Genomic DNA, 27,532 nt, shown 5'->3' on the forward strand with positions numbered 1-27,532 from the left:
TAAGATAGAAAGATTTTCTTTATTAATGACCCCAACCGTATTTCTTTAGATACAGGAGTTTTGAACTCAAATACTCAGGAGAAAACAAGTTAAGATTGCATTATCCTGCAACTCATTACCAGTAACATATTGCAAAGCAAAACAGCTTGGAAGGAGGGGGGAAGGGAAGAGGAGTGAGGGAGGGAAGAGAAAAGGAATTAAGTTGATCAAGTGGATTTCTTTTTTTTTTTTTTTTTAATTCTTGGGAACTATGAAGTCCTTGCAAGCACAGCTCGTTTCTGCAGATTATTTTCCAAACGTGTACAAAATGGAACCAAAATGGAGAATCCCTTGAGAACCTGAAGAGGTACAACATTAAGAGCTACGTTTATCCAGTAGCAAGTGTTCCAGCCTTCAGTTGCCAGCTGCTTCCTCTTCCTGTTCCCAAGAGTTAGCGGGATGAAAACGTCTTCCCCCTTCAAAACAGAGAGCAAGTGTGAAGGCTAATTTTGGGCTCACCTTTTCTTCCACCCACACTCCTGGACTAGGGATGGGATCCCAGAGGCACGAAGCACAAGGTGGAAAGGTCCCGCCCGCTCTTTCTTCCTACTGAATACTGTGGGGTACCAGGAAATATCTGTGTAATAAGCCCATGAGGACGTTAAATGTACCAAGTAAAAAGGAGGATCATTTGTCCACAGTTTCTGGATGGCCTAATCTACTTGCATTTCAGACTGGGCTCAAGCCTTTTCCTGGTAGAGTGTTCAGGATCCTTCTACACAGCTTATACCTTTTTGAGCAGCAGAAGGCAGTTCCATTTGAAATCTTTCACCATGGGGGCAGTGACCAAAGAAGCAACCCTCATCTACACTCTGGGTTACAGAATACCTGCCCGATTTTAGGCTTCTGAGTCGTGGTGTCCTGTTCCACCCAGTATTCCCCCAGAAGGGCCAGCTTTTGGAACAGGTTGATTCTCAACGACAGAGTATTTGGTAAAGCAGCCTGGAAGCAAGAGCTGAGAACTACAGGAAATTTTTCCTGCCCTGAATGTCTCACCCACCCCAAAATGAAACCATATTTTATTACCCTCCACCTCCAATAAAAAGCTCATGAGTATTTGATTCTGTCAGAGCACTGTGGGGTGCTGAGTGATGGTTTGCTACTGATCCAGGGCCATTTCCCGCAGCAGGCCCGCCACCCTATTACACGCTGTTCATGGTTCTGCAGACCCCTCCCATCCTGTTGTACCAGGGAGTGTGTGTGTGTGTGTGTGTGTGTGTGTGGGGGGGGTGTTTCTCCTGCACAGCTGAATCAGTTAACTCCTACCCACCCTTGGTAACATGATCTTGTTTTGGGGATGGATGTAATTGTCTGCCTCCCCCTTCTTTCTGGGGCCCATCTCTGCCAAAGAGAGGACAGAAAAAGGCAAAGCTGCTCTTTAAGTCCCAGGGAGGAGGTTTATGGGCAGTTTATTCATTTCAAGGACTCATCCTCTCCCAGTTCCCCCATTAGGAAAGGGAGATCGTGCCCCTCAGACAATTGCACTCACTTTGCAGTGACTCCCAAGAACACCTGTTGGCTGTGTAATAGGATGGGGGAGGACTGTGGGAGACACTGGGCAATGGCTGCCTAGTGGTCTCATCTCCTGAACAGACAAGCAGTTGTGAGACGCAGGCAGCCCCATGACTACCTAGATATGATGCCCGGTGTTTGGTGTGTGACAGGCTGGCCTAGTCAGGCTTCCTTCTGCTGTCCCTAGCTGCTTGTTCACCTCCTGGGCACTACTTAACTGCCTTCTCTCCACTACGTCCTGAGAATGGCACAAAATTGGCTGTCTAACACTGAAGGTCACCAAAGTGGTGCCTGGTGAGAAAAGCACTCCCATGGGAAGCGAGCAGGGAAAGAAGTGGAGGTTGTAAACTCCAGGATGGAAGCATGGTTCTGAAGGGGCAGCAAGAACACGTGTGTCTCAGCACTTATACCCTCTTCTGCCTCCCCTCACTTCACGAAAGGCCACAAAGCTGTAGAAGGAATGAGGATGCCATTTTGTTTCCATGGTACCTGGATCTCTCTCTAAGCAGAGGATCTAGTTACAGGCTGAAGACCACTCCTTAGGCTCTGGGCAGGAGGCATAGAGCTACTCCACAGAAAGGCCTCTGGTACCAATTTCCTAGTGAGATGGGAAATCTCTATAGCATTTGCTTAAAGAAGTCAGGGGTGACTTTAACTGCTATCTGATGTTTCAGAGGCTGAAAACCCTCTGCCCAGGCACATAAGAGTCAGATACCCCTCTCATCCTGTCAAGTGGCACCAGAAACTAACTTGGTAGAACAGGCCTCTCATGCCAGAGGAGGGAGCTTGAAGCCTCATGCACACCACACCTACTAAAGGTTACCTGCAAGAGTACTGGTTGTTGGCAACTACACTGGCAGTTGAGGGGCATATATAAGCATCTATTACCTTATCTCAAGAGCAGGATTGACTAAAGTTCACCAGAATTAGAACCAAGGCCTGGCACCTTGTACAAAGACCTAAATCTCTAGGCTCTGGATCAAGAGGCCTCTCCTGCACAAGCTCACCATTTCCATCCCTGATAAATTTTGCTGAGAAGCAGACCAGGAAAAAGAACACTGGAGTGTGTGTGTTTCCAGGCCTATTTACTCAACTAAATGTTGGTGCACAAATTACTCCTTCTCTAGAAAGACCTTAAGGAGGACCAGACTGACCCTCTCAACTCAGTCCCAAAGAGAACAGCTTATCTGGGTAAAAAGGTCCCTTTGTTTTTTTGTAGCTGCCATTCTTCTAGCTCACAAACACGTGGAAACAAGGAAACCCAGCCCTGCCCACTCAGAACTGAAAACCTGTTCATCCAATTTTCAAAAAGCCTGTCAGGTAGCTTTGGCCCAACCCTGCTGCCTCACAGTAGCTAACTACTGCCCAGACACCTGAAGGGCCAGGCTACCAGACCCCACTATTTCCTGCTCAGTGAGCTCAGGAGAGGAAGGTGGTCCTGCTGTGGACCTGCCCTACTCACGTGATTGTTTTCATTTCTTTCTTCTCGGCATCTGGGCGTGCACGGTTCAGCACCTTGAGGAAGTCAGATGTTTTTGCCCGCATACGTGTGTGAATATAGGCCTGGGGGCAAACACAACGAGTACTGAAGCAGAGTCATGTACTAGAAAGATAGTTTTGCTTTCATTAGAAGTCATCAGGGAGGTTTGGAAACATACACCCTGGGATTGACACAGGGCCTTGCAGGGAAGCAAGAGACATATATCCATCTCTCTGCTATGGGGAGTGGTTGGGGAGGAGATGAATAAACCAAGATTTCCTGAGCCTTTAGAACCTGCTTAAAGTTCATAGCAACAGCCTGGACTACAGGATGACTTTTTGTTATCAGCTCTGGTTGGAGAGAATGACCAGAGCACAGGAGCCGAGATGCTGTGGCTCCTCTTACCTTAGAGCACTTGATGTGGTAGTGCAGGTAGTCCCGGAACGTGTGGATCAGGTTGATGGTGTTGTCTCGAGCACTGGCATTGGTGTGACGAGGGAACAGCACTGAGGGTGGGGGCACAAACAAGGAGTCAGCGTGTAACACCAATGCCAAAGGGCGGGAAGACCAGTAGCCCAGTCAGCTCCCATCTCCTGCTTAAGTACAATCCACTTATTTCATCCTGCCCAGGCTGTCAGGGTTTTCTCCTGGAGATGAGGAAGGGAGCAATCATCCCAGATCTAAGTTTTGTAGCTGTGCACTCCCAAAATATGAAAACCCTGCTTGCCACATGCCCACTAGCTCCCGCCTCTGCAGCTCAGCAATATCTTTGAAAGGTGATACTACTATCTGCTAACTTTGGAGTAAACACTTTACCTTAAGAAATCAGGATTAGGAAACAAAGCCTGCCTGTCCTATGTCCTTGGTGCTGAAGCAGAGTAAGCCTTCAGAGAAACTAGATTCCAGACAAGACCCTGTGTTCTTGTGGCAAAAACCTAACACTAAGGTATAAATAATAAGGATTTGAACTCTCCTGATGAGGACAGGCAGGAGGGGCTGCACTGGATGGGGACTGAGAAAAACTCGTCCCATGGCACTGACCACCTGCAGACCTGTGCAGGCACTCAGCCTTCTGCACTTGCACCCCCAACCCCCCTTGGCTTCTTGAATTCTATTTCCTGTACCTACTCTACTCAGTGGTCTCACCATGAGCAAATCCTCTGAGTATGAAGTTTTGCTGAAATGAAAAGGAATGCTTCATAAGAAGGGTGGGACCTGTGTCAATGTTCCCTGAAAAGAAGTGACTACCAGGATAGGAAAACTACACTGTACAAAATCTAAGATGCTCATGACTGTAAGTTTACCACCAGTTTATGTACCATAGATAGATATGCTGCCAGTTAAACTGTGATATGCCATGAACTGTAGGCTGCATCCCAACCTCAAAGATAGTACCGTGAAAAACCCCCACAAGTGTAGCTTAGATTTAATGAAATAGGGTAAATCAACTCGCTCATCACCAATAAACCAGTACACCTTTAGCACTGAGGTGAATGAAAAGTTCACAAAAGGGGACATTTTAGTGTCATCAGGTACAGCATGTGCGCACACTGTTATTCCAAACTGTCAGCTCTAACAATGAGCTAAGTCAGCTCACTAGGCTGAATGAAGCAACTACAGGCTGGGAAGACCTGAATTTCTTCAGTGGAAAAGTGGAATAAATGAATCATGGCTGGAGCTCCAGTCTAATTCCAAAAAACCCCCCCTGAAAATGCCAAATGACAGAGAACTCCCACTCAGCTGCTCAGCAATGCTTAACTCCCAACACTTGACATCAGAGGCTACCTTTTTCCCTTATGATTTAAGAAAAACAGGAAAAAAGGAAGATGACTTGACTACTGTACATGACCTGTAATTAATGTCTTGTGACACCCCTCCTAATCATGGCAATGGCAACGGAAACAACTGGGTATGCCTGCTTTTGCCCCCCTCCCCCCTAACATCAACAAAGATCTGTCAAAGTGAGGCAGTCTGTAGTATGAACACATCAAAGGCACACAAACACGGCAACCCCACCCTGCTTACCGAAGGTAATATAGCCAATGTTGTCACCCACAGCAGCATCAGTGTCTTTCAGCTCCAGAGGAGGTTCCCTGTGGCTAAAGAGGACCTGTGGGGCTGTGTGGCTGGCTCTGCGTCCTTCTTTGAACTCCTGACAGGACAAAGCAAAAAGCAACCACAAGAGAATTTGGTGTAAAATGAATAGCAACTTATGCTATGGGGTTTGGGTGTGACCTTTGTAGCCCTGTGGACCAGCAGATGGCTAAAAATCAGCTATGCCTAATGTGGGTTACTGTAAGTGCTGGCTGCTGTCAATGCACTTCAGATTCAGAAAGGAGAGATCCAATATTCAAAATGTGCTGAAAGCACTGTTAATCCTCTCCCTTTCCCTTGGCCTGGAGTGTTGCAGGTGACAGTTACATCTGAGACTAAACAGATGACCAATTGCAAAGCACTGGGAGAACCAGATTACATTTAAGATAAGGGTAACTGCTTAATAGTTTTTTTTGTTTCATTGTGAAAGAGGTGATATTTTTCAGAAAATCTTCAAAATTTCTGGATGAATGGAATCTAAGCTTAAGCTTTAAGTCTTAACTCATTTTATCTTTGCATATAAAGCCCCTGATGAGCTGACCAATTTTTCATCACTCCCCTCACCCTCATCTGCACTTCTTCCAGTCCCATGAATACCACACTTTCTCTGGGCTCTGGGTGTTAACACAAGTCTTGTTTCACTGAAATATCTCAGATCCTGTTCTATTTAGAATTCATCAATCAGAACTTTAGATGAAATTTAAGCTCTTCTTGGGGGCAGAGAAGACAACAAAGTTAAAGAAACTGAGTTGTCTTAGTGTTCACTTAGACAAGGGGGCCGTATGACATGAGAAATGAAAGCTTGATATTTTATTCTGCTTCTTGAATGGCCCTGGACTAAATAGCCATCATGCTGCATCATCATCCCTACCCATCCTTATCAAACTACAGCAAAATGACTGAGGATAAGACAATCAGCCATTCCTTCTCTGTTTCAATCTCCAAATCTCAAGCTTTTCCAATCCATACATTCTTGTGTAAATAAGTAACTGATACAAGGCATCCCTGTTTCAACTCAGATCTTTAAGAACTGAACTAGATTTTCCAGCAATGCCAGTTAAGAACAGGTGATCCAAGTTCACTAGGACTGATGGCAGAGGGATAGAACCAAGGATTTATCAAGGCCTGAGTTTTATGAGCACTAAAAGCATGTTTAAACAGCTGCTCTTCTACGGCGCTCAAATATGACCTCTTTTATAACGCCATCTCCAGCAGCCTGGGGCAGCTGGCTGCTCTCTCCGTGGGTTTCCCATGTCTTTTCTACAAACCTCTATGATACTGCACTATTCATTAATGCAGCTGGCTTCCCTGCTGGGCTCTGAGTTCCTCAAGCCAATGATCCCGCTATATTCCTCTCTAGCTATTCCTCCGGCCTTCAAAGAGGCTGTCTAGCACATGGATTGCTGAATGAAAGAAAGCACTTCTACCCTAGCTGACTAGTATCATACATTGTAAAGGAAGGAGCAGAAACTATGTTTCCATTTGGAGGGAAGAAAAATACACATTAATCAGCAAGCCTCCAGCAAATTAACGGCAAAGGAAGGATAACACTTGAGGAGTTCTAATGCCTAGCCTGGGATCTCCGTGGAAAAATAAGTCAACGTAGCTCTGTTAGGTTAGCTCCCTTTTGAATTTTGTTCTCCAAAGGAAAAATATTTGGAGAGCCAGAAAAGGAGTCAAGATCATTCAAAATGTAAATTCCTAAAGCAAAACTCCTGATATTGTCCATCTCTAGAAAACACCTTTCATTCTGCAAAGGGGTTGGGAGGTTTTTGAACTTCTACTGATTTTACTCTTCAGCCCCAGGGGAGAAAAGAGAACAGATAATAACTGTCTGCCAGCATTTTCTTGTGTTCAGTAACTTCTTGAAGGCTCCAATTCACTTATAATAAATGTGGCATTCACATCCAGATGGAGTACTTATCACCATTTTATTAGTTCTGTATATAGAAAATAGTACATTTAAGACTTAACAAATGAGTACTTCTGATTTGGGAATATCCTTTAGAAATCTCACATCTTTCTCTTTGGTTCTCTCCATCTTTCATGTTATATACCAGGAAAAACTCCAAACAGATAATACGAAGATTCATGTGTAGAATGAAACAGTAAAAATTCTAGAGAAACAATACAGGTCAATTTCTTTATAACCTTGAAGTAGGGAAGGAGTTTCTAACTATGACTCAAACTATGTGTAAATAAACTACTTCTGCATGGGGGTTCCCACAATGTCTCACGACAAACTGGAAAAAAAATTGCAACTCTTATCACAGACAAATGGCTAATCTCCCCCATATATAAAGAAATTGAGAAGATCAATAACCCAAATGAAAAATGGGTAAAGAACATAAAGAGACATCTCACAAGAAAAACAAAAACCTTCAACATATGATGATTTGACCTTGCTCATAATAGGATACCATTTTTAACCTATCAGACTGATAGAAATCCCAAAGTCTAACAACACATTCTGGAGGAATGGGCAGGCTAATACATTCTAGGTGGGAGGAAAAATGCTACAACCTCTGTGGAGGAGAGTTTGGCAATATCTACCAAAATGACTGACTTTGGCTCTGTTCCCAGGGCAGGAAAATATCCTATAGATATAATCGCACATGTATACAGGTAGCAAGGGTTCTCAAAATAACATCTTCACAATTGCCTAAAAAGGCAGGTCGTTTGTGTCTTGTCCCTAAACATACAGAAACCAGTGGTTTCTATTTAACTTTTCTCAGTTACCGACTTTAAGATCTAATAATATGGAAAAATTCTAGTTTACTACACTCCATCTCCAAAAGTGTTGTACTTCTTGTTTCTCATGGAATAAGCATTAAAATGATGACATCTACAAGACGTTCTCTTTGTGGGCATACATCAGTTTGTACGCCTACAAAGCTAACACACCAAAGCCAAGCACTAGACCATTTGTGTGAATGGGGACTGGAAACTCCCTGTCTTTTTTTCTACAGATAGTAAGCATCCCTCAGAGTCTGTCTGCCAAATGACAAAAGCAGGAATTGTGTTCTGACCAGGCTGGAAGTGCATGCTGGCATGGGAAAACCCACTAAGGCCCACAGCAAGCAGACTAGTGACCATGAGGGACTTCAGTGTCCCAGGTCACAATGTTCTGTGCCAGACATCCACTGTTCTCCTTTCTCCTAGAAATTTAAAATAACCAGGCCCAGGAAAATGCTCAGAGGATTTTTAGGGAAAACCCCAGTAAAGTGAGTTTAGGTTTTTTTATGGTCATTTGAAGTAAGTTACCCCCGTCTTTGAATTTGGAGGGGGAGGCAGGGCAGATGGCTTCCTGAGCATAGCTTTTTCACATTCCCAGACACCATATGTGCCTATATGGTGCCAGGCCAGTCACTAACTGGAGATGCTGTCAGCGCAAAAATGCAGAGACTTTGTTTTCCCTTTTAGAAAAGCCCCCTACCACATGTACTTTGAGGGAAGAGTTTACATTCATACATGAAAAAAGAATACACAGAATTCTCAGAAGGAACAAATCTGCACTACACTCTCCAAGATAAGATCTGTTTAAGTATAAAAAGCAGCTAAGATGTCGCCTGGAATAAAATGGAACAAGATCGGTAAAAACCAGCCAAATCCAAATATATACGTCATAGCTTTTAAAATTAGTTCCCTGCCAGGATTTACCCTCATTTCTGCGCTACTGCATTTAATTCCTGTCAATTCTGCATAAAAACACATTAAGTGCCTGTCTAGAGGCTTACATTTTGGACCCAAGAGACACACACACACACACGTGTGTGTGTATATGTATGTATGTATGTATATGTACACACACACACACACACACACACACAGAATTTAGTACTCTCAAATGCTGGAAGTATCAATATTCCAATTTTTCTGCATAGGAACTCCAAAATTAGAGTTTCTGATTCATTAGTCTAAAAACAAAAAGCCATGACAGGGATCAAACAGATCACTTTTGAAGATTTCCCTAGCCACGTAATAAAGTATCCTCACTATATTAAGCACAACTATCTTTCAACTCTATTTGGCAAAAAAGATTCTGTCCCAGAATTCTTAAATCTCATCACCTTGCCAAGGAACAGAAGGAACATACACAAGTTTCTTTAAAAATTTAACCGCTGTACTAGATTTTGAATGGTGAGCCATCTCAGAAACAACCAGCCTGGATACCACTTCACCAACGAGTTCTCATGTCCTAGTGCCAGCAACTGGTTAGCAGAGAGCATGACAAAATCCACAATGGGTGTACTGTATCGGACTCAGAAATCCAATGACAAACTGTCCTGCTGCACCCCACATAGACGAGCTTCTTGTGAGGGACACACTCTATGGTGGCTTTGATCAAACTCAGGCCAATTCTCTTCACTATCAGTTCAACAGCTCTATCCTATTATTGCATTATCTACGATTTATGAATTTTCTATAGGCTCCATTCTGAAAAGACTTTAGGACTAAACCAAGTCAATAGATCTTGCCAGAATTCTGAGGAACAGAAGAGGACAGGAAGTGCGACCAAGCTTTAAATCAAAGACCCCCATGGCAGGAAAGATGCTTAATGTTTTAGTCATATTGTTAGTATGTTTAATACTCAAATCACCCTCTTGTCCTGTCCTGCAAAGGCTAAAACCAGTAAGAAAAAGAAAACATTCAGTGAGTTTGGTGGGGGCTGTTTAATTAAATCTTCAATAAGGTTCAGCATCAAAGAACTGCCAGTTCTCTCTTCTAAGCCTATGGTGGGTTTTGGTGCCAGGGTATAATCACCACACATGGTCTTGCCCCAAGATGCCCACTTCATACCTGCATGAACACCTTTCCAATGACCACGTCATCGTCATCCTTAAACACCGTGCTGAAGACTACTGTGACTCTGTCCTTTTTAGATTCAACGTACCTGAGGGGGACAAAACCCATGAGAATAAGTACAGAATCACACAGATGTTCTGATCTATAAGTAAAGTAGGAGGGTAGAGTCATAAATCCCTTAGTTCATAAAACAAGGTGTGCCCAGTGAGACTAAATAGTAATGGCCAACAAAGTTTATATAATAAATGCATGGCCTGCGAGCAGCAGGAGATGAAAACCACAAAATGTTATTAACTTTACCCATATGGTATGAAATGAGGTCTAGAGTTAGTGATTCTCTGAACTGCACTTTAAAGAATTTATTTCTTTATATACAATGAAATTCATAGTATGAAGATGATCTAAGAGTTGCAATAACACAGAATCTATGGTCACCCTCTGCCTGATTATCCGGGCTATATTACTGAAGAGGACTTAGAACAGTGGTGCCTTAAAGGAGAGCACTGGATTCTCTTTTCATCTTTTCCAAGTTTCAATATCTGGAGACTAGGGAAGTGGTCCCCCTAGTCCCCAAATCATACATCCTGGCTCAAAGAGTTGATGAGGAAGACGCTTTCACGGGTTCACAAGAGTCTAAGGTTTGACCTAACTGTATGTCTTTGGTAAGTGCATGCGACAGCCACACCCAGGCTTCAGGACCAAATTCTATACTTACATAGTCTCATCATCCCTATAATGGATAACTGCCCTGTTCTCTCCTTCCTTGCCCTCTTCTTGGAACTGGAAGTATTTCTCAAAGACAGACGCAAAACAATTTCGTTTCAACATGCCAGCCTGATGTACAATGGAATCCTTGGACGCAGGCAGATTTTCAAGGTCATATAGCAAAGAGACATTGTATCCTGGAGGGGAAAAAACACCCAGCAGTTATACTATTTAAAAACAAACAAACAACTTTCCAAGTTGTAATGACATTTTATTTTGTCTCAATGATCATACTTTTAATCCTGGTAGAATGTTGTCCATTCTCATCTATTTCATAGGACAAATGAGGCAAAATCAAATCTCAATGCTTGTAACATTACTGTAAAAATATATATAATTAAATGCTAAGCATAAACCTGAATCAATATCAAAGATGACTGATTACAAACAAGGAACAGGAGGGAGTCAAACTCTGGGCACACTGACTAGAAATACAGTGCTCCAGGCACAGTTATGAAGGAGACTGTATATACCATCAAGCTATAATGAGCTACATTTTTCTCTGAGGTTTAATGTGGCAAGTGCCAACAAGCTGGGTAGCTTTCTGATAATAAAATATACCTCCTTATGTGCTATTGCAAATCCTTTGTGGAAGGAGGAAGGATATGGAAAAATCTAGAAATCCAGTGGCTTTTATTTGTACACATTGTAAAATTTTCAATGTTTTAAAATATTTTACTTCATTTGATCTCCATAAGAATTCTTTGAAGCAGGCATGTCAGAGAGTCATTCTCATTTCAGAGGGAAAAAGAGCCTCAAAAAGGTAAAGTGCCATGACAAATGCATGATAGAGAGGTAGAGGCTACTCTATTTTGAACTGAACAGAACTGGATCCAAATCCTGGCCTTGCCACTTTTGTGACCTTGGACAGATTGCCTAACCTCTACAATTCCTGCATCTGTTAAAAAAAAAAAAAAAGTGTGGTGAGATGGGGGAGACTACTGGGAGACTTAAGAGAAAGTACAGTATATTTAAAGTGTCTGGAAGACAGTGAGTCATCAATAAATAAGGCAGGACAGGACTGAAATCCAAGTCTGCTGATCACTACACTATCATGGCTCCTTACAGCATACTGAGTACGAATTACAGCAAACAAGGCTGGCACACTTGATTATACAATGAAATGATTAATATGTGCCCAAATGCCTACAGATGATTTTGCAAGAATATCTATCTGTACATCACCGAGGATCATTTCATATTCTACGTAACTGATGGGAATACTTTACCAGAACTGCACAGATTTCACACTGCCAAATATCTTGAACCTTTAATTTTTCCCAAGAACATTCCTGAGGTCTCTGTTTTTTGTTGAGTCTATCCTCACTGAGAGCATGGGCTATCTAAATCTTGGTTCTAGATAGTGCTTAGCACATTTTTGGCTCTTCAATATTAAATAATATCAAGTATTATTCCATTTTAAGGACCCAAAAACCAATAAGCAAACAGACTACAGGATTAGATTAAAAAAGAAAATATTTTAAGTTGAGGTTTGCTAGTTTTAAGAGGCCAAATAAAACAAACTAAATAAAACTATTGCTGAAGTCAGAGTTTAAGTAAGGCTTCTGATATGATGAAAAGAACATACTAAGGACGAAGAAAAGTAAAAAATCTTGTACGGCCCGCTGAGTTTTCCAAACTTGCCCAGATAAACCCATAGAAAAAGAAGAGAGATACTATTTTCACACATTTTGCACTGGTATGAACACAAGGTCTGCAATCTCACAGTGTCTGCACTTTAGCAGGAAGTGGGAAAAGGCCCAGGGACAGAATCATAAGCTCTCCATGTTCTACTGATTGTTCTGATAGATTTTAGGATCTGAGCTATGACAAGCACGCTCAAGAGTTCCTACAGTTTTTGTTTTAGTTTTGTTTCTTTCTTTCTTTCTGAAACTCCTTGATTTCTCTTAAAGTCTACAGTGTTATTTACCTTTTAGTTTTTATTTCTGTGATACACTGGTACCATCAATTTGGGGATTAACACATTTCAGTATTCTTTATGGACTGCAGTTAAAGCTCCCATCCACAAATACTCCTAGTAACAAGTTACATTCCAAAGGCACCTTTCTGTATTTGATATTTTGTTTCCAGAGCAGAATATAGGAGACAGGGAAAGTATTCTAAGGGGAGTGGTGAGGCAGGGCCCTGTTGCAAGAGAGGAGAAAATATGCTTAGCAAAAGTAGCTGCTGTTAAAAGGAAGGGACAGACATATCTTCCTTCTTAAAACAATATGCTAATCCTGGCACCATGGTAACAATATTTGAGTAACAAACATTATGCTCAGTCTCACTACCTGGTCCTGACTATGGGGCCCGTTAAATGCCTCAGAATCTGAGATAACTTAATCATAGGGACGAAAATACTGTTCAGTTTTTTCCACTTTAAACTTCCTTTAAAGCCGTATAACATAGCTATTCTGATCAAAGATGGCCATTTTTGTTACTTGAAGATGTGAGAACAGTTGTTAATATTCCTTTTCCTTCTCCAAATGTGCTGTGTACAGAAAAGTGTTACTAGGGATTGGGGTAGGAATCAATACTTGCTTGGTCTTCTCAAAAGGCAAACACAAAGGGGACTCTGGATAAAAGATTAAGAAAGAGTTAACTGGCCCCTTTGAGTAAATGTTAAAAACACACATCAGCTCAGCTGGCGTGGCTCAGCGGTTGAGTGTTGACCTATGAACTAGGAAGTCACAGTTCGATCCCTAGTCAGAGCAAATGTCGGGCTGTGGGATCGATCCCCAGTAGGGGGCATGTAGGAGGCAGCTGCTCAATGACTCTCATCATTGATGTTTCTCTCTCTTCCTCTCATTTCCTCTCTCTGAAATCAATAAAAAACCCGTATTTTAAAAAAACAGTAACACACACATCAATTCTGTACACCACACTGTGTACCATTATTGGGCAATGCAAAGCCCCTTAAAAGCTGTTTTTATGGAGAGAGTTGAAGTGGGAACTGAGCTCACACAGAAATATTTGCAAAATAATAGTTAAACAAAATCCTTTGGTTAAAAAAAGCACAGTACAAACAGGCCAAGTTTCCTTCCATATCATTTCAGTCACGTACATTACTACGTACCTGATTCTGGATTTACCAAGAAACTCCCATACACTCTCTTCAGTAACTAGAAAACATAAAAACAAATACATTAATCCAAAGGCCATGATAATTTCATTATTTTTAAAGCACTGTATTTGCCAAGCTTCTCCTAAGCCAGCATTCTTCCTTTCATTTGGGGGATGGGAAACTGGATACAGAGGGGGAAGCAGATTTATGAGAGTTACCAAGCAAGTCACTCACAGAACTGAGATTAAATCCAAAAGGTTAGTTAGTGTAGGATCTGTTTTTCAATCAAGGCTCATCCTTTACTCTTTTAGGACTTGGTCACACCCGTATGTGTCAGATCATACACTGCAGGTAATCATCTTTTTTTTCAATAGAGCAAAAGGACGCATGCCAAGTGAGTATAGGTGATGATAGTTATCAAGTAAGTACACGCCAAACCACTAACCCAGGTGAATGGAGAGAAAACCAGAATTGTTGGGAACTGATTCCAGTTAGCTTGCTTATTTTGCATGCTTTAAAATTATTTAGATCACCAGCTTTTTAAAGGCAAAAGACAATGGATTATTGAATCTTAGCCAGTCAGTTATACTGGTGGGTCCACAGAAGACTGTACTCCCTAAATGTCTTTTCCCCCAAAGCAATACTTCCTGCTGGCTACTTTACAGCTTTCTGGAGTCAATGATAAAACCTTTTTACATCTTCTTATTTTTCTGTGCTAGTGAGACTGCTTCACCTGGTAGAAACTGCTCCTAGGCTAACGTGGTTTAAGAAACCACATTTTTACTTTGGAAGGAATAGTTCTGACTTAATGTTACATGGGACCACATTAAGCACTAAAAAGGCAGCTATTTGGAGACAGAAAAAGTAAGTATTAAAGCCACTAGAATTTAAAAACCTTTTTGGTATTCTGTAGTTTTTATTATGTTAATAGGTAAAACCAGACATGGCTTATTACTAACCCTCATTAGGGAGGGGAGGTGTCATTACTATTCCACAAGAAGGTAAGACTAAGGTCAATATACTGTCCTGTTCATTGCTGTGGTCTCAGTGCCATATATCCATATACTAGGATATGCAATAAATAGATGTGAGTGAATATCAATGTTTATCTTCTAATCTTATTTTCAATGTACTCTCTAGATATTAAAAAAATCAGCAGCAAACCATATATTTTATGTCTCATTTAAGAAAATTATCACATGGCAAGGTTCTCTGTGCTCCCATTCTTAAGTATTCTTAATATTCCACATATTTATTTAACTATTTTCCTTTAGCTGGAAGAAATTCTCAATCCTCAAAACTCAGCTAATAGAGTAGACCTCAAAGCACGAATCCGTGATCATATCGGTTTGTATAAAGACAAAAGATAAATAATGCCACATATGGTTCCTACTTGGTGACCATACAGCCACTGTGAGGTATCTCTTTCACAGAAGAGGAACTGAAGGGAAGAGGTCCAAGGTCACAGAGTCTATTGGTGGCAGAGAGTTCTGACCTTCAGGTGTTTTATATACCACTTCTCCTAATGCATTTTGGGGGGGGGGGGGGGGAAGTAACATACACATCCCATAAGAATCTTAAGTAGCACGCTGCTCCTGAGCTACAATTCTGTACTATGTGTACTATTGGTATTTGGAGGAAGGGGAAATCAGATGTGGGAGAAACCACAACCCCTAAGATTAAGTTTAATTCCAGGCTTACTAGGTTAATATTCTGAGATCTAAGAGGTTTTTAGAGCCAAATTTATACCATGTTCAACTCCTCTGCTCCCTCCCCTTGGCCAAACCAGCCAATGCTCCAGTTTATTTCACTTGCACTTTTAACTATGATTCACTTTTCAATTTGTGCCCACTCTTTCAACCTGACACCAGGAGATGGGTATAGGCAACCTATCAATCATCCCCATCAGACCTTCCTACCCTAGTGACAGAGGCTTTCTGCCTTGAAAAAGGGCCTGTGACTAAGTAACAAGCTTCCTGTGGTTATCACAGGCTGGTCACTGTTTAACCAACCCAGGGAGCCATTTACTGTGCACTCTGCTCCAACACTGTGAATGTTACCCACTCCACCCACTTGAGTGGGTGGGGTTGGTTCTTTGACCCTTGTGGTAGCTCTAAGAATAGCAACGTGTTCTAGCGCTCCACTGTATAGAAAGCACAGACTGGAGAGGAGATTTAAGAAATCTAGCTTAATTAACACTTCTTTCCCTTCCAAGGATTATTATTATTATTGCATCTAGATCTTTACAGGAAGGACTGCCTAGGGAGAATCTGGTTGTCTATTCAGTTGTTTAACAATTCTTTTTAGGTACTTATTTTATAAGCAGGGCCACTTTAATAGCCACTTGTTTCTTCTTGCTCTTTATCTGGTAAAGAGAAGAATCTGCTATTATCTTTTTTATAATGTAATTCTTTATATGACTAGATCTTTCTCCTGAAGCTTTTCTTTTCCAGGTAAAATAACTATGAATACAAACTCTCTATACATTTCTTCTTTCTTTGAACTTAAGAGGCAAATCAGAAAAGGTTTTGACTCTTCCCTTGAATTTATGGGGCAAATCAACTGCATATGGATAACTAAGGTAAGTGACTGCCTAGGGCTCTTGGTATTGTTTGATTAACATACAATTTTAGTTTTTAAATAAAAAAATTATTGAAATTTTGATCATGTTCTTTTGCAAACAGTCTTTTCATTACATAAATTTTAAATAATCAAAAGCTACTATTCTTAATAAGAAAATGGAAATGACTGTATCTTCACTCACCGGATTAAGGAGAACCTAGCTTGTTAAAACTAAAAGATATTTGAAAACTGATTCAGGAACTGAGTCATACTTCCTGCTTTGAGACCCAACCACAATGTGCGCAAACTAGTGTAATAGAATTTTCTTTCTTCCATAAATGGCTCTCCCCAGAGCAAATATAGTTCAACAGGAACCAAACCTGCTACTTTAACTATTGAAAGAAGCCAGTGAATAAGGCATGGCCACTAAGAGTTTCACAACGCATGCACATCCTTTCTTATTTCCCCTAAGGCAGTCATAGAAAAGAAGAGATGCTTAAAGGGGCCAGCTCTAAAGAATATTACATTTAAAAATTTAAAGGAAGATTTGTGTCTACATTTTCAGAATGAAAAATTATGATTATAAACTTTAAACAGGCCAGAATGAATATACCTGCTTGACACTGTTATAGAAAAAGAACAGAATCCATCTCATTCTTGTGATAGCCATTTTTGCATTGGTCAAGAAAGAGCATTCTTTGCTACGTTTTTTGAGAACTAAAGTTGTTTTTGTTTTCAATGGTTAGGGAACATCTTTATTTCTCTAGAGTAAAAAGCAAGCAGGCAAAGCCAAAGCCTAAGAGCTCCGGGTTAGGTGAGCTAGCTGTCCAGAGTGGCCAGCGCCAGTGGGGGGGAATTCAGTGCTATGGTCTTCTCTGAGTTGCAAGTTGTCAACAAAAGGTTGCAAGTTCTCTGAGTTGCAAGTTGTCAACAAGGAAAATGATGTGGACTTACCTCATCAGCACCATGTGCCTGAAGTTCCTTGTAGAATTTCAAAGAAATACTGACCATCACTTTTGTTTTGTCTCCATTAGGATTTGAAATATGATAGAGGACCCCATCAAAATCTATGAGTAAAGTGAGAGAGACTGCTTAACTCGGGATTGGGGAATAATACCTCAAAGCACCTGTCTGGTGCAGGCCAGAAGAAAGTCCCTCTTACAACAAGGCATGGAAGTTAAATGGCATTTATTTTATTTTATTTTTTAAATATGTCTTTATTGATTTCAGAGAGAGGAAAGGAGAGGGAGAGAGAGAGACAAAAACTCAATGATGAGAGAGTCATTGATCGAGCCCTCAACCCGGGCATGTGCCCTGACTGGGAATCGAACCCCGATCTCCTGGATCCCAGGTCAATGCTCAACTGCTGAGCCACGCCCGGCCGGGCTAAATGGCATTTATTTTAAATCCATGTAGGCAGTCAGCAGAAACACTGGGATAGAATTGTTAAGTACCCATCTCTTTGCTCTTTTCTAAAATTACAAAGCTATTCTTACCTTAATCACAGCTTGGTGCTGGAAATTTCTTTTTTAAAACTTTTATTGTGATATATTTTAAACATGTATTAAAGTAAAAAGAACAATATTATGAACCCCTATTCCCATTATGTCTTTAACAATTATCAACATATGGCCAATCTTGTTTTATTTAGACACCCCTCCCCTCCCAATGATTTATTCTAAACCAAATCCCAAACATCATACCACAAATATTTTAGAATGTATTTCTGGTAGCACTTAAAAAACAAAACAAAAAAATAAACCCACCACAATACCACTGTAATGCCTAAAATTTTTAATTTCTTAATATCAAATATCTATTCAAGTGTTCAAATGCTTTCTTAAAGAAGTTTTTCTTAATACCGTTTTATTATTTGAATTTGGATCCATATAAGGCCCACATAACTGCATTTGATTATCCCTTAAGTTTCTTCTAATCTATAGGCCTCCTCTCTCTTTGGCTTCTATCTTCCTGCAGTACACAGAGAACTTACCCTATGTAGTTGCTGAAACTAGGTGGTGACTGCCATCTCTTTAAGGAGATCTAGCATTCCTCGCCAGGAGGGGATGGGGAGTGTGCCTGCCACCAAGTCACAGCACGGCAGAGCTGCAAAACGTCTTCCAAGATCATCTAGTCAAGTACCCTCATTTTATAGAGGGTGGTTGTATAACTCAAAGTTCACACAGCAAGTGAGTAGTATTGACATTTAATTCTTTGCAGGGACTAGAAAGCAGTAACATCTCTCTCTGACTTGCTGAGTAGGTCTCTGCATTTTCGTGTTTTCCCACTACTCTAGTTCTAGGCAAACTGAGATGATGGCTACTTGAAGATAATAACTTAGTATTTCAAAATTAAAAAACCTTATTTTGTACCACAAAATTAAACCCAAACTTCTAAGATATTGGCAGGTAACTTTATATTGTTCAATAAATTCATAAAATAATCATCTACGATAAAGACCTCATAAAGACTCGACAATTTAAGAGATAGTACCCCAAATGTCAAAGCTTGTTTTAGGAACAATTTTGTTTTCTATTTTTTATAGTGTGCCTTCTCTTTAGAGGATTGAGATAAAGACACTTACCGGCAAATGTTACTTCTACTGCTTCTGGTTTGTTTCTGCAAAACAAAAGTCCCTTAGTTAAGATAACTGTACTGCTGCTTGCCTTCAAGGGAACTTGCAAAGGCTCCTGCGCTTTATTTAAGATCAGACCACTGTATCAATCTTATGCTTACTGCCGATCTGAATACACAATTTTCTCATGCATCTGAACCTTTGGATATACTTAAGGTGGAGAATAAAAAAAGGAAGCAGGACAGATAATAGCTTGTTTCCAAGCTTATGTGGAATCTCTGTTGTGGTTGGTGCTCACCTTCAACTCTGAATTCCTTAAGATCATGATATACACGTTTGTGTATGTGAACCACAAGATGCCATCTTTTGGTCAATGCCTCCCCCACAGGACAGTAGTGATGGAGATAGTACATTCAGCAGGAAAACTGCTAAATAGAATATAGGATGCTTTTAATTTAGTTAAAGTAAAAGGATGCTTTCAGGCCATAAAACAAAACAGAAAGTGCTTTCTATTCCATTTCAAAGACAATATGTAAGTCCTCCTACACATCTTTCTTTCTCTCTTAAATCACCAAAGTACTCACCACTCTCCTTCATGAAGCCACATCTTACTGGTTCTACCCTAGTTTTGTTTTGTAATTCCAGTGCTGTACTTCCATAGAAAGTGTAGCACAAAACAACACTGTGAAACCACTGAGAACAATCAGCACACCTGTTTTCCAACTGTAGCTTTTTCATCAGGACCATATTTTCAGACAAATTAATACCCATGCCTCTATTGTCTGACCTACCCATCTATAAAATGGGAGAACACAAGTGATACTACCAACCTCATAGAACTGCTAAAGATAAAATGAGAACAGACATGAAAGAACCTATCATGGAAGGCACGGACAGCCTAATGCTTTCTGTGCACTTCCCAGCTTAGCCTGGTACACGGACTTCTATTTGATAAATACTACTGAGTTATTACCTAGAAAGCATGACATACATCCTAGCTATAGACAATAATGGTCAATTAACCCCTAGTGAAAGCTACTTTACATGCTCTCCCCACTTCTCAAATGAAACTGTTTACCAGCTAGCTACCACTAACTCAAATCATTAACTCAAAACGATTCCACTTTGTTTTATGGGCCAGTAGACAAGATAGACACATTTTCACACTTATTCTTGCCTAACTTGCTCAGGACCTCACTGCTCCCTCACCTGTAAAAGTAACCAAGACTGAGTTGCCCTCCAGGGTTGCTGGGAAATAATGGAATATATAACACAGTTTATGACTGCTTAAAATAGCTGCTGCAGAAGCTAAACAGTACCTTACAAGGAAACTGGTTTCTACTGAGCATACGTTAGCCCTGTTGAAAAATCAACTCATACAAATCACATACAAAGTTCCACCCTTTTTTTTTTAAAATTTTATTTTTGTTTAAAATATTACAGATGTCCCTTTTTCTCCCCAATGACCCGTCTACCCTGCTTCTTGAAAGCCATCTATACGTGACTTAAAAAACATTCTGGGTATCTCTAAGAATGGAAGCATCAACTGGTTTATGAAGAAACAATGAGTTCAGAATATGATGAAAAGAACTAGGTGAAAATTTAAATTGATCTTTCACTTGAAACTGTAGCCAACAACAAAGGCAAGGAATGGCCAACAACATTCCTCACCTCTAGAAAAGAACAAAGAAGAAAGAAGAGCATTTTAATCTATGGTTCATTTGAATGAGATATTTAGAGGCTGAACAACAGGAGGAAGCACTGAAACATACTTTCCTGGAGAAGGCTGGCCATGCCAGAAAGGGTGGAGGGTTTATAAAAGTCCACATTGCATCATATAATAAGTAAGTGGGGGTGGTTTAACTCACCCAATGAAGGACTGAGTTCCTCACTCTCCCACTTCATTAACAGACCAGAAGAAATCAATCATCTTAGGGTTCCAAGCTATAAACATTTTGACTATGAAATTTTACATTTCTCCACGAAGTTCCCTGAGCACAGATCCCCAGTGGGAGAAGTCACCAAGATCTATGCTAAGTGGTTTGCTGAGTGACTTGAGAATATTTGTCAAATCACTGCCATTAATATTTTAGTTTACTATTTATGGCTGCACAAAAGGTTGCAGAGGAGAGACAGGCTGCAGAGAGAGCATTAGGCCAAAAAAGTCTGCTAGAGAAGACACCTGGGAGTTAAGAGGTCTGAGAACTCTGTGCTTCAACTCTGTACTGAGTGTGAAATATCCCATAATAGGATCTGTCTCAATTCCAAGGCCAGGTGTTTGTTTACTCCTGTGGTTTAAAAAATCATGGAACAGAGGGGTGCAAGATTGGTCTGGGGAAAAGTGTACCACTTAACCGTAACAGGCTAAATAGATAAATGGTTATTTTCTGTTCTACCATCTGCTAAAGTTTCATATAGTGGGGCTGAGTTTATTCACAGGAAAAGCAAGTCTTTCAGAGTTGACTGTTCAACACAAGTTCTATCACCTACTGGCTATGTAACCACAGTCAATGTTACTCAAATGTCGCTGAGCCTCAGGTTCCTTTTCTAGAAAATGGAGATTAAAACACCCACCTCACAAGGTTGTTGTGAACTCACTGAGATGCTATGTGTACAGCAAAGTTTCATAATCAGCGTCTTATGACTAAGTTATAGATATGCTGAGAAAATGATCCCCACAGTCCTTAGGGAAGTCCAGTGGCAGGACCTTGAGGCTAGACCATTTACCTAAATTTAGCAATCTGTGTGTGACATATCATAAGGTCAGGAATCACCAGTGCTGGGTGTGCCTGCACAATGCTTGGTATATATGTCTACTCCTCCACAGCTCCCAAGAGCCCTAGTTTTCTCCATTGTAAATGGGAACTGCTATCTGTCACAGTGCACATCTGAAATCAAATGAAGCCATGTTATAGCTTATAGCAAAGTGCCTAGTTCACAGAAGGTGATCAATAAACTAGTTTTTCTTCTAGGTGATGTTAGAGGAGGCCAGGCTTAAAGCCACAGCTGGGAGAGGTTTTGGGATTTTGGTAATTCCTAGAATCAGCAATGGATCAGTACAAGGAGAAATAGAACTATTAGCATCAGACTGTTGCAATGTCTGGAATCCTAGAACAAGCCAGCTGAAGAAGTCCTCAGGATTACTGACTGGACAGCACAAGACATTAAAACATATTAAATTCATTCAGTTGGATTTCAAGAACTATAAAAAAAACCTCCTGCCCTGCCGGGCACGGCTCAGCAGTTGAGTGTTGACCTAGGATCCAGGAGATCGTGGTTCAATTCCCGGTCAGGGCCCACGCCTGGGTTGTGGGCTCGATCAATGACTCTCTCATCATTGATGTTTCTATCTCTCTCTCTCCCTCTCCATTCCTCTCTCTGAAATCAATAGATATATTTTAAAAAACAACAACAACAAAACAACAACTCCTGGCAACTGTATTATTCAATCTACTTTTCTCATTAAAGATTTTGGAGTTTTTACTGCCAAATGTATCCAATTCCCTTTGGGCACTTATTTCTCTCTTCTAGTTATCCCTTCCATGAACTGAATTAAAGGAATTATTGAAATCTGCTCACTATCTTACTACAAAGGTTTTTGATCATTTTTCCTTTAAGTCCTTTATAAGCCCCCCATCATGTTTTTTGAGTAAAGCCTACAAAAATGGACCATATTAGGTAAGAGGTGGCCCTACTCTCTGCTAAAGCAGTGTCTCAAAATATGGAGCAGCGGACCTAAAAGCCAATCCACACAATTTCGGAAAAGTGATAAGCTCCTAAAGAAAGAACCATTCTAGGTGGCTTCAGCCACTCCTTCAAGAAAACATTTACTGAACTTACAATTATATATACAGTGTGTATGCCAGGGCAGGGGTGTGTGAGATGACTAAATTGATAGACTCTGCCCTGAAGGAATCATCAGTTGGTGGAGTGTAGCTCTGGGGCTTCATGACCAAAGCAGCCCCAGGGAAGCCAGAGGACAGGCAGCAGTGTGTAACTATAATGACCTGTAAAAAGACCAACCAGATCTTTTTAGCAAATCAGTCACTACATTCCAGTTCTTCTAAATGCTTGAACAATGTTCTAATTCCAAGTCATTTCAAACCAGTCTGTCTCTCTGAGGACATACGCAGCATATTTGGGAATGAGGACAAGGTATCAGCAAGATTTAATTTATTCCTTTCTCAAATATTTCCTCCCACAGTCCTCGCCCACCCCAATTGGCAATGCTTGCTTATTGAGCTTCACTCCCCCTCACAGAACCACAGCTCCCCACAATATGCAGAAGGGTGGCAAGGAGCCAGTTCGCACTTAAAATCAACAGAAATTTGCATCTGACAGCATTTCCTCAATCTTGGACCCCAGACTCTAGCTAAGTTGACAACCTAGCTTCTGAGGCTGAAAAGTTCTTGGTGTGTATAGAGTAACAAAAGAATTTAATTTGCCAGATTACTTCTGCTTTAATTGGGGGGGGGAGGGGTCTGGGTAAGAATTCCTAAATGAAAAGGCAATGCTGTTGACAAGATCTGCACATGAGGTTATTTGCAGTGTTGAGTATAGCTTTTTAATCAGTCACATTTTCTTAGTTTGTAGGCTACTAGGAGGACAACTTACTAATAATTATCATTTTGTGAAGATACATGAATCATTCCAATAAGCCACTCTCCCAGGAGCGTGGTAGGAAAAAATAAAAAGCAATTTGTTTGGAATGAATCTTAGGCTTTGTTGGAAATGCCTCTAAATGAAAATGTTATCATGACCAAATGTATTCTTAAACAGCTTAGATGATAGGACTGCTTTACCCAAAGGAAATTTAGACTTTTAGCAGGATTTCACAGGCAAGAAGACCCAACAGGATGATCTGAGATGCATCATTTAAAAAAAGATCAACCTCAAAAGGAAAGTTTTCTGAAGTATATGTCACAGAACTGTTTTTGAGACTAACTCATGCTTACATTTTCAGTAGCTGGAAAAGTGCTGTCCATTAGAACATCCTGCAAAAATGGAAATGTTACACTTCTGTGCTGTCCAAATACGGCAGCTACCAGCCACATGGGCAACTGATCACTAGAACTGTGACTAGTGTGAGGAACTTAATTTTAATTTTATTTCATTTTAATTCTTATTTAAACTAGCAACATGCGGCTACTGGCTATCGTACAGGACATCAGAGTTGGACGTTTCACTCTGGAAAGGGTGAATCTGAACCATAATCTTCCCAACTGGTTTGCTCTGAGAAGAGTAAAGTAGGGTGGAGCTGACCTCTCCAGCAGGTTTCCACACAGGTCAAGCCTTTCAGATCTCCAGGGTTTCTCCTCCAAGCTACTTCCTTTCCTTAATGTCTTTCTCTGATTTTCACCCCAACACATCTCACCCCTTAGCTAACTTTGCCAATAGGCTCTTTCAGAAAGCCCCCGTTTTTTTGCTCCTGCTGGTGCTGAGCACTGGTATATTCCCATACACGTTTATGATTATCACACTAGTTATCTTTTGCTGGAAGTTCTGCCCTAGGCATGCGCCTTGATAAATACTTAACTACCTTACTGTTGCCTCACCTTACCTGCATGCCTGGAAATTCACACTAGGGTGTTACATGTGCAATCCAAGGAAAGCCCTACCCCTAAGCCCAGATATCATGGTCTCTTTTCAAAGTTTTCAAAGTGCTTTTCAGCAGAATATCCTTTGAGCCTGCTTATTTAAAGTCACATCTCAAAGGGAAGATGGGCCAAAATAAAAGCCAAACCTTGCTGCTCAGTACCAATACCCAACACTGCTACAACATATACTTTGTAAGAAATGCCCTAGAGGTTCCAATGTCTTCCAGACTTGAGTGACTATTTTAATACCTCTAAAATGGTTAGTTGCTCTTAAGAGTAATTGTCTAAAAAGAACAGTGCTCGAGTTCTGCATAATGGGCTACATTTTGGACTCACAAGTTATTAACATACAAATAGATGTGAACAGACTCCCACACTACAAGGCATGCCCCTACTTGAAAATGCACCAGCTTATAACCGCCTAGGTCTCATTTCTTTACTAGTCTGGACTTGAGAAGGCACTTAAGATCAGCTGTGAAAATGCAGAAGTTAATTAACTTCCTCTTATGTGCCACACTGCTCTAAAAGTAGACAGCAATCACGCAAAATAAGACTCTGAGCTGATTCCTTTCAACATGTAAAATGCAAAGGAACTGGTAAGTGGAGGTTTAAGACAAGAAGTGAGTTAGCCTAAAATATAAGCAACAGCAGCCCCTGGCAGGAAACAAAGCTGCTGCTCACTGTATGTGTTACTTCAAGGAAAGCTGTGCTTTGTTTTACAGATAAAAATCTATGGCCTTACAAGAGATAGGAGACACAATATATTCAATTTAAGCAGTGGGTTAGAAGTATTTTCTTTTAATGCTTCCAAGCCACACTTTCATATGACCACTCAGAATTTTCCTTCCACTAGTCCTCTCCCGTCTATGGATCTCCAAGCACAAACTTTCCTATTACTAGTTTCCAACTCACCAGAAAAAGTTTACACTTATTTCCTCAACTGTGCAACCAAAATGTGAAGCCCCATTGTCAAAGATGGGGAAATGAGGCAAGGGACTAACCACAGGGCACCAAAAATTAGAAGCAAAACTCTCTGGCCCATGTTTTAAAAGCAAAGCAGCTTTGGGGGAGGAGGCTGTCTTCTACTGATTCTCGTATTTGACAGAGAAGGCTGTCTTGGAAATTTGCCCAAAGCCCACCTTTAAAAAAGCCAATGGTAAAAAAGGTTATTTAAGACCTTTACAGACTGAAGGCTTTCAAGTATCTACCTGGGCCAGGACTGCCAAAGAAATCACAGACCAGGGGGCTGGTATAAGAACGTAAAAGATAACCAGATAAAGGCTAGTGGGTGGGGAAAAGAGAATGAGAACCTAAGAAGAGAGATAAGGAAGGGGTGTGGATGGGAAGACTATTAGCTTTGCTTGAGATATATGTAACAGAATGGCCAGTGTCTCTCACTGTAGAATTCAGGAAAGGGAAACTAGAGACTGAATTTTTCCAGCAGCAAGGCTGGGTCTGCTTTCAGTCTTCTCTCCTGCTCCTTTAGACGAAGAGCTAGGGGTGGGGAGCGAGAAGGCTGGTAAGGATTTGGGCCTTCATCTTCTTCCCTCCTCCAGCTCTGGGAATTCCTGAAAACTTCCAATCCAATCCAAGCGAGCTGTCTTTGCGTTCAAAACAATGACGGGCACTACGGAGGAAAGTGGTCCCATGCTCCCAACAGAGGGCAATGGGACCCTCCAGTTAGAGTTCCGGCCCAAGCTGCCCTCAAGTCCCACAGGTCTCCTGCCCTTTAGCGAGCACACTCCTGTCCACTCACTGCTTCCGCATCCCTCCTCTGAGCCTCTCCCCACGCACCTCTGCCCCTCACCCCACCGCACCCAATCGCCTCCCACGTCTACTCCGCCGGGGCAGTCCTCGCACCCGGCCAAGTCCTCCATCTCTTTCCTCCATGCCTGGGTGGGCTGAACACTGGGCATTAGCAGGGGTGAACTCTGCCTCCCTCGCCACCCTCCGGCCCCGGGGACGCGCTCACCCGGCGGCCGCGTTCTCGAACTTGAGCGCGAGCGTCTCCTCGATGATGCGGTTGTTCACCTCCAGCAGGATCATGGCGGCGGCTGCCCCGGACAGGGGAAGGAGAAACAAGGGCGGGTGAGGGTGGGAAAGGGAAGGAGGGACACAGGGAGCGGCCCTGCTGCCCCCTGAGGAAGGGTCTGGGTGGGGTAGGAGGTTAGGGAAGAAGGGGAGAGGGACCGGGGTGGGGGTAAGGGGAATATCCACACACTGGCCCGAGCACGCACTGACTGTGGAGACACCCACCCACCCACCGGACCGACCTGGCCCCAGAAGCCTGAACCCGCCCGCCGAGCCGCCGCCGCCGCTGCCGCCTCACCCACAGGACCGGTCCCCGCCCAGCCCCCGGCTCTAGCCGGCCACTTCCGCTCTCACACCCACTTCCGCTCGCCGCCAGGACGCGCGGCCCCGCGGCGCCATGTCGGTTCCGACCCCTCGTGCACGCGCACGCAGAGAACGGAGGCTGCGCCTGCGCATGCGTGATGCCACCACCCGTTCCAGTTTCCTAAAACCCCTGAAGTCCAGCCCCAGGAAGTCTCCTAGCCCGCTGCGGTGCCCAGGCCCGCGCGGCTGCCAGCGCCTCCCTCCCGCTCGCTCGTCCCGGAGGACCTGCTCCACCCTTCCGGTCTTGTCATTTCAGAGACCTCGCGAGGAGCTCGCCGTTGTCATCTACCAGCCGGCTTCTTTGCTCTCAGCTCGCTTTTCGTTGGTGTGTTCCTTCCCATGCCACACTAATGTCTGTCCCAGTGGCACACATTTCTCCGACGAGTATTTTAGCGGGTTCCTGCTCTGTGCTGCGGATACAGTGGACAAGGTCCTGCCCTAATGGAGCTTATAGTCTGGTAAAGGAAACATACTAAGCTCTTAATTGTATAACTAGAAGTTGTTACGAAGGGTAATGAAGGAAAGGAATGAGAAGTCATCTAGGTGAAGAGGCAACCTGGATGGGCCTCCTTAGGTTCCTGTCACGCCGCCAATTCTGAGCCTGGGGAGGTGCCCCCGGGTGCTCCAACAGGATTATCTTT

At 42.0% G+C, this 27,532-nt stretch overlaps 1 protein-coding gene across 3 annotated transcripts; it reads right to left on the reverse strand.

Annotated features, from left to right (window-relative positions):
* ARPC2 (actin related protein 2/3 complex subunit 2) lies at window positions 1-26,965 on the reverse strand. Of its 3 annotated transcripts, none has more exons than XM_081142683.1 (11): window positions 26,827-26,965; window positions 26,470-26,551; window positions 18,910-18,944; window positions 17,280-17,392; window positions 13,776-13,821; window positions 10,647-10,833; window positions 9,926-10,019; window positions 5,057-5,183; window positions 3,437-3,537; window positions 3,014-3,114; window positions 1-455 (listed from the first exon to the last, which is right to left on the reverse strand). In XM_081142683.1, the coding sequence occupies exons 2-11, from the start codon at window positions 26,541-26,543 to the stop codon at window positions 431-433; spliced, it is 903 nt and encodes a 300-aa protein (XP_080998809.1). In that variant the 5' UTR covers window positions 26,544-26,551; window positions 26,827-26,965; the 3' UTR covers window positions 1-430. The 3 variants fall into 3 exon arrangements, with proteins under 3 accessions (XP_080998809.1, XP_080998808.1, XP_080998810.1); XM_081142682.1 differs by having other exon boundaries at window positions 26,771-26,907; XM_081142684.1 differs by lacking the exons at window positions 26,470-26,551; window positions 26,827-26,965 and adding an exon at window positions 19,199-19,328.
* Between the last annotated feature and the right edge of the window lie 567 nt (window positions 26,966-27,532).

Source organism: Miniopterus schreibersii (genome assembly GCF_964146895.1).
Source record: "Miniopterus schreibersii genome assembly, chromosome: 7".
Taxonomy (NCBI): Eukaryota; Metazoa; Chordata; class Mammalia; order Chiroptera; family Miniopteridae; genus Miniopterus; species Miniopterus schreibersii.

Coding starts and splice junctions, on each gene's coding strand:
- ARPC2 (XM_081142683.1), bottom strand. CDS start 26,543: ATGATCCTGCTGGAGGTGAACAACCGCATCATCGAGGAGACGCTCGCG. Junction 10,020..10,646: donor TATAGGGATGATGAGACTAT/GTAAGTATAGAA, acceptor TGTCCCCCTCAG/GTACGTTGAATCTAAAAAGG. Junction 456..3,013: donor AAAGAAATGAAAACAATCAC/GTGAGTAGGGCA, acceptor TCTGTTTTGAAG/GGGGAAGACGTTTTCATCCC.